Source organism: Bison bison, unplaced genomic scaffold (assembly GCF_000754665.1).
Source record: "Bison bison bison isolate TAMUID 2011002044 unplaced genomic scaffold, Bison_UMD1.0 scf7180017864386, whole genome shotgun sequence".
Lineage (NCBI taxonomy): Eukaryota > Metazoa > Chordata > Mammalia > Artiodactyla > Bovidae > Bison > Bison bison.
This window is the reverse complement of record NW_011494958.1, coordinates 1,702,669-1,709,602: the sequence shown is the minus strand read 5'-3', so window position 1 is coordinate 1,709,602 and position 6,934 is coordinate 1,702,669. Positions and strand designations below refer to the sequence as shown.

The 6,934-nt window shown below is 37.5% G+C and overlaps 1 protein-coding gene across 1 annotated transcript in view; it reads left to right on the top strand.

The window, feature by feature from the left end:
* ZDHHC2 (zinc finger, DHHC-type containing 2) overlaps positions 1-6,934 on the top strand; it is a 36,249-nt gene that overhangs the window by 24,798 nt on the left and 4,517 nt on the right. Inside the window, exons 9-12 of the mRNA XM_010858375.1 lie at positions 6-32; positions 305-397; positions 3,588-3,700; positions 5,932-6,006. Coding sequence (XP_010856677.1) covers positions 6-32; positions 305-397; positions 3,588-3,700; positions 5,932-5,972 — 274 coding nt within the window. The 3' untranslated portion in view covers positions 5,973-6,006. The remainder of the gene's footprint in view (positions 1-5; positions 33-304; positions 398-3,587; positions 3,701-5,931; positions 6,007-6,934) is intronic.

Sequence of the window (6,934 nt, the reverse complement as noted above, 5' to 3'; positions counted from 1 at the left end):
AAGAGGTACTGGTTGCTACCCATTTTTTCAAGGTATTTTGTTGTGAAAATTTTCAGGGTTTAGACTACTGAAAGTAATTCAACAGAAGAACTCTGTCCTTCTGCATAAGAACTCTTATTTTTTAAAGGATTGTTTTATGATCCACTATTATATCAAAGTGGAAATCAGTTGACTCACATCTCCATAAACATACTGTACTGAAGCCAGTGTCTGAGATATGTTTTGTCCATAATGTAACTGTGTTCTGCTCACAGAGATCATCTTTCTTTTACTGCACAATTGTAACTTTTTATTTTAATTATAGTCTAGGTGATGGCTGCTCCTTTCCAACTTGCCTTGTTAACCAGGATCCTGAGCAACCATCTACTCCTGCAGGATTGAATTCATCATCTAAAAAGTAAGCCCATTTTTTTTTCTATTTTACTTTCAAATAATATAGTTTATCCTGTGGTGTCCTTTGCTTAAGGAAAAAAATAAACTTAGGATCATTTACTACCCTGGTTTCCAGGTTGGAACAAGGGCGGGAGGAAAGTGTGACTGAGGTTGGAGTCTGTAGGGAACGTCAGTCATAATTATAAAATTCTGTGATTCATCTGGGAAGTCAGTAAACAGGTGTTAATTCTCTGTAAGTTGACTGAAATATATTATGATTTTTTTTTAATGTGGTGCTTAAAAAAAAAAAAAGTACAGTGTAAGTCCAAATTAGTCCCACTTGTGATCATGTGAGCTGCCAGGGTTGCTTTGCCTCTGACCCACTGGGCCTTTCCTCTTGGCAATCAAAAGACCTTCCCTGCCTGGACCAGGCCCTTGGAGATGAATGGAATCCCAGACATCGGATTGACAGCCCCATTAGCAGTGGGCACCATATTCTTGGTCCTCTTTAAAGACCTCTAAGCTTGATCTGAGCCATTTCTGTGGGAATAGAAAGGAAGGAATCTAGGAAATTTATTTTCTGGACTTTTGACCACTGTTTTGCATCTCTTTTGGTTCCAACCTCTCAAGCATTTGAGGAAGGCCTGAAATTGGATTCTGACTAGCAAAAGACAAAACGATCTAAACATTTCAAAATGCTCTTAAAAAAATGTTCTATATGAAGTTTTAAGTAGAACCACTTACTTTTTTAAATGTTTAAGACAGATTTTTTTTTAACATGACAATACCTCTAATTTTAAATGAAAGCCACTAACAGAAACATGAGCTATCATGTCATAGCGTTTCCTCAGTATTGGATGCCATGTTCACGGCACCCTCCTCCCAAGCAGTTTCTTACTGCTTACAACACTTTCTCCCGTGGAACCTGATGTGACCCCAGAATCCTTTCTAAGGCAGTGATCCTGGCAGCCACTACAAAATCACCTGAAATTGTCACGAGATGAAACCTATTTACCAACCCCATCCCTAGAGTGAGTTATGTGCCTGCCAGTTAACGTGTGTGTCACATGGGCCTTTCAAAGGCACCATAGTCCTACTTGGACCTGAGTTTGGGCTTGAAAATTTCACAGAGCTGAAGCCTATTTTTTTTTTATACTATGTTAAGTGGTTTTGGTTAAGACTAGTTGGGGTTTAGATATAGTCCGCCTCCTACTAAGTGAGCCTGGAGAGAAGTCCTAATTCTGGCACTATTACCCATCGGGTTGGTCTTGACAAGGTCAGGTAACCTCTCTGGCCCTCTGTTTCCTTTAAATGTTGAGATTGGCTTTTGACAGCTGAAGTTTCTTCTACAGAATCCTGTAATTTCCCCTGATTGGCCCATATACATTTTCTGTGCCTAGTCCGTGTCTCCCCTTGTGTACTCTGGAGTTGTATACGTCATTGTCTACATAATGTGCCCACATAAAAGTCATCGCCAGCTGAACAGGTGCAAAGCAGAACTCTTGATTCCAAGCCACCTACCCCTCACCCCACTGAAACCTGATTCTCCTTTGTTCTCTCATATTCATGAGTAATGACTTCCATTCTCCCAGATGCTCAGCGCAGAAACTTGGGGGTCGCCTAGATTCCTCTCTCTGGGCACCCTGTATACTCTGTACGTTGCAGATCCTGTCAGACGTCCCCTCCAAATACACGCATAACCTGGATACTTTCTCGCCACCTCCAGGCCTGCTGTCCTGGTCCATCTGTCACTTCTCACGTGGACTCTGGCTCCACGTTTGCCCTCCGCCACCCTATTCTCCATTAAAAAGAGAGAGTGAGCCTTTTAAAGTGTCAATCAGATTGTGTCACTCTTCTGCTCAGAATCGGAGAAGGCAATGGCACCCCACTCCAGCTAGTGAATGTCCTTCCCTTGTCCGGACTAATCTGGCCCTTGACACCTCTCAGTGTAATGCCTTACCTCTTTCCCGTCGCTCACAGTCCTCAGACACACAGATCTTGCTGTTCCTCAAATGTACCAAGCATGTTGCTTATTTAGTGGCTTTGCACTTGTCAGTTCGTCTTCCTAAAAGTTCCTCCTCCAGATATCTGAATGGTCTGTGCCTTCAGTTCACTTTCTGCTCTTTACAGGAGAGGTCATCTTTGAAAACCCTTTGTATCATAGCAGCCTGCCCCTCTGTTCCCTTTATATTGCCTTTTACTGTTGGCAGAGCTGTTAATCTCACTGGATTTATTATATATTTATTCTTCTCCTTCCTCAATTAGATCAAAGACTTTACTCATTGATATACTAGGTACTTCAATGAGTATTGCTCGATGAATACATCCTTGCTGTTTGTTAAGAGTCCTGTTGCAAAAAAAAAAAAAGAGTCCTGTTGCAGTAATGACTCTCCAAGGAGTCCCTAAACTAGGGCTTAGCTACTTTTCTATACCTGGTCTATGGTCCCTTTCCTGAGAACGAATAAGAATTAGTGTAAAAGACATTTTTCATATAGATAGGAGACACGATTTTCTTTTTTAAAGTTTTCCTCCAGAATTTTAATAAGGGATTTATTAGAGCAGCACAAAATTGAAATGATCTCAAATTTTAGAGATGAGGTAATTATTAAGGAGAAAAGGCATATCCTTTAAAAAATATAATAGTTATAGTCAACTAAAATATGTGAAATTACTCTTGGAAAAATTTTAAGTAGCTTTTTTTCTTTTTAATATTATTATAATTACTATTTTGATGTGTTATAAAAAATATACTAATAGTTTCTGTGCCAATAATGTTTTAAAATCTAAATGAAATGTTATTTATTTTAAACCAAACTTTATATCACTGTCATCAGTGAGAAACTAGTATAATTTGGCATCAAATATAACTTAAAATCAATAATAAAATCCTGGTAAGTTCTAATTACATTCCTTTACCTGCTAAAGTTGGAGGCCAAGGCTTTTTCTGTGTATTAATAATGGAGATTTGCCAAAGTCAAGGATTGTCATCATATTGTACTCAGAGGAAAGGAGAGAGCTGAGGCAAGAACACTTTCTTCATTGCGAGTCAGTATGACTTAATGCCTTGGTCCTGCTTCCCCAAAGTCCTCTTGGTAACTCCTACAATCGCCTTGCACCACGGGTGGTTTGAGTTCCTTCCTTTAAGAAATACTCACTTCCTTTAAGAAATACGATCAAGAGTTAACCTGATGATCATAATAATAATTATTCTTCAGTCCTGAAAACCATCAGTTTCCTGCAAAGCCACTGAGAGAGTCCCAGAGCCACCTTCTTACTGATTCTCAATCTTGGACGGAGAACAGCACAAGCCTAGGGAAAGGCAAAGCTGGTAAGGGTATGCTGTGTGGCTGTTTTGAAATATTTTAGTTTTAAAAGGTGAAGGTATTGAACATTTTTAATTCTTATTACCTGTAGAATATGTCTTATTTTGGAGTCAGACGACCATTGTAAATACAGAATTATTTTCAAAGAACCATTTGTGAAATGCTTTGATTAATGTCTGGAAGCTGTAGAAAACCATTTTGTGAAAGATAGATTTACCTTACTTTTTTTCTGGTTTAGAGAACCAAATCTTTATTACCATGTATTAAATAAAATGATAAACTCAAAATATAATTTATTTTAAAATGAGGAAGAGTACAGTAAGTGCAGGCAGAAGGTTGAAAAGTATCTGTTAAAAGGGATCTCAAATTAATGTGGTTTTTACTTGAAAGTTTCTATCCAGTTTCAAAATATTGGATACATTGAATATATATTGGATATATATATCCAATATGGAGAAGGCAGTGGCACCCCACTCCAGTACTCTTGCCTGGAGTGTCCCATGGGCGGAGGAGCCTGGTGGGCTGCAGTCCTTGGGGTCGCTAGGAGTCGGACACGACTGAGCGACTTCACTTTCACTTTTCACTTTAATGCATTGGAGAAGGAAATGGCAACCCACTCCAGTACTCTTGCCTGGAGAATCCCAGGGACGAGGGAGCCTGGTGGGCTGCCGTCTATGGGGTCGCACAGAGTCAGACACGACTGAAGCGACTTAGGAGCAGCAGCAGTATATTGGATATATATTGAAGTAAGCCATTATAGAATTGCTATAACTTTTAGCTACCTGTTATTTATTCATATCCCACTCACAGTTCTCTGGTTATTGTTGATTTTAATCTTTTGATTACTTGGGTCAATATGGTTTATTGGCAAAGAACAAGCAAGTCTTTGAAGGCAGACAGAGCTGATAGCAAATCCCAGTTTGGGCATCTAATCAGTGTGGGGCATTTGTTAAGTTACTTAGCCTCCTTTAGAGTTAGCATCTTCATCTTTAAAATACTACTTAATTCTCAGGGTTGTTAAGTATCAAACAAGACATGTGGTGATACATGCAGGGGTGTGTATGTATTTGGGGTTTTCCAAGTTTAAAGCCATGCATCCACAATTAAGGCACTAAGGTCTATTTTTTTTAAATTATAGTTGTACAATATTGAGATGTATAAAACAAAATACAATTTTTGGAGGACAAGTGCTCTACAATATTGTGTTAGCCTTGAACAAAGAATTCTCTATCTTTCTCTATAAAACTGAAACAACGCATTTGAACATTCTCCTGCAGGAATGTTGAAAACATCTGATATCACCAGGCCTTAAAAATATGATATTTAATCAAATACAAATAAAAAAAGAAAAAAATGTTTAATTTGGGAACTAAAGAGTTTAAAAGAAAGAAGTGAAGTTTTAAAATTTAAGTAGACATGCCACATACTGACATATTGAATGGTATGAAAAAATACACATAAATTAAAATTAGCCTTGTTCTTAAGGAATGTACATTCCCTCTGAAGAGCCCCATCACTTGAATATTCATAATTTGGTCTGTCTCTCCATCTTCAAACATGCCATTCCATTTTTCAGTATATGGGAGGGATTAGGTATTTATCCAAACAAAATTGATGTCTTCTATTTGCCCTTTGAATCCCTCAGTTTCCTTAGAGGCAAAAAAGTGATGTATACTTGGAGGGTAGAAAGACAGAAAACTCCCTTTCAGAACAGATTCATATTTCACCTTATAGTTCTACATTAGCATACAGGTGATTTTCTGGTTTCTATGTGCTGTTAATCTGGGGACATGGTAGATTAATTTTCCGTTACTTTGATAGATGAATTTAGAAATTGTTTAAAAGATGGTGTAAAAGAAAGAAGAGAAATATGAGAATGGTGAGATGAGAAAAGGCTCAAAGATTAGTTTGACAAGAATAAAGAATTAGAAAACAGTGATTCAAGGTAATGTGAGAAGTGTGAGGTTCAGCATATTTTACATTATTTTATTCACACCTCCTACTTCCTCAGGTGTATACTTTTTAAAAGTGCTATTTTGGGAGTGCTGGTTGTGGCTGACTGTATTGTGTGTATGTGTGTGTTTGTTTCTATATAACCATCTTGTAAACACTCATAATATGTACAGGATAACTTTGGCAATACACTGGTGGGATTCATGGATGAATAAACAAGTCTCTGCCTTTTTATTCAAAAGCAGCACCCACAAAAATTGCTAACTTATGTTTTCTCTTAAAGGTATGAGCAATCCTGCACTGACCATGGAGAATGAGACTTAACTCTTCTAACAAAATGTACTCATACTTCATGAAAGTAAGGAAAATTCTTCCTTTATTGTTATGTTTTATAGTTTTAATCACTTACTAGCTCTCTTTGGGCAAATAGTTTCCATAAACATTTATTTTTGAGTAACTCAAATAGAAGATGTCTTAGCAGACCCTTGGGATTGTATCAGTCATACAAGAGACCTTTGAATATAGATCTAGCTTCAATATTAGCTAGTTATTTGGTTAACTTAATAAAAGTTGATGAACAGAATTCATTTTTATAGCAAGAATTGATCCTAAAATGTTGAACTTTAAAATGACAATTTTTATTGAACCATAAAATGACAATTGTCTTGTCATTTTATAGGATCTTGCAGTTTTTTGTTTTTTCCTTTCCTTTAGGATATCCAGCGGTCTTATTCATGACCACCCATTAGCTGGATCTCACTGGGTCTAAAATATAAGACAATTATAGCTTGTTAGCGCAGATCTCTCCCGTCCTTATTTTTAGTCATAGTAGGACCCCAGAGCATGTGTCACCCTTAAAATAATCGGTGTTCCAAGTCATTTTCTTTAACCTATAATTTTTTTAAACCTGTAATTCCAAATCAGTTTCCTTAAAGCAAAATCTATTTATGAGCCTGCAGTTAATAAAAAGCTCCAAAAATGTCCTCTTTGGAACCAAGCCATAAATAGCTTAACAAAATAAACAATTATATGTACTGCTACAATAAACAATGGGCTTTCCTAGTGGCTCAGTGGATAAAGAATCTGCCTGCAATGCAGGAGACATAGGAGACGTGAGTTCAATCCCTGGGTCAAGGAGATCTCCTAGAGAAGGAAATGGCAATCTACTCCAGTATTCTTGTCTGGAGAATCCCATGGACAGAGGATCCTGGCAGGCTACAGTCCAAAGGGTTGCAAAGAGTCATACATGACTGAGTGACCAAGCAAGCAAGCAATAAACAATATGA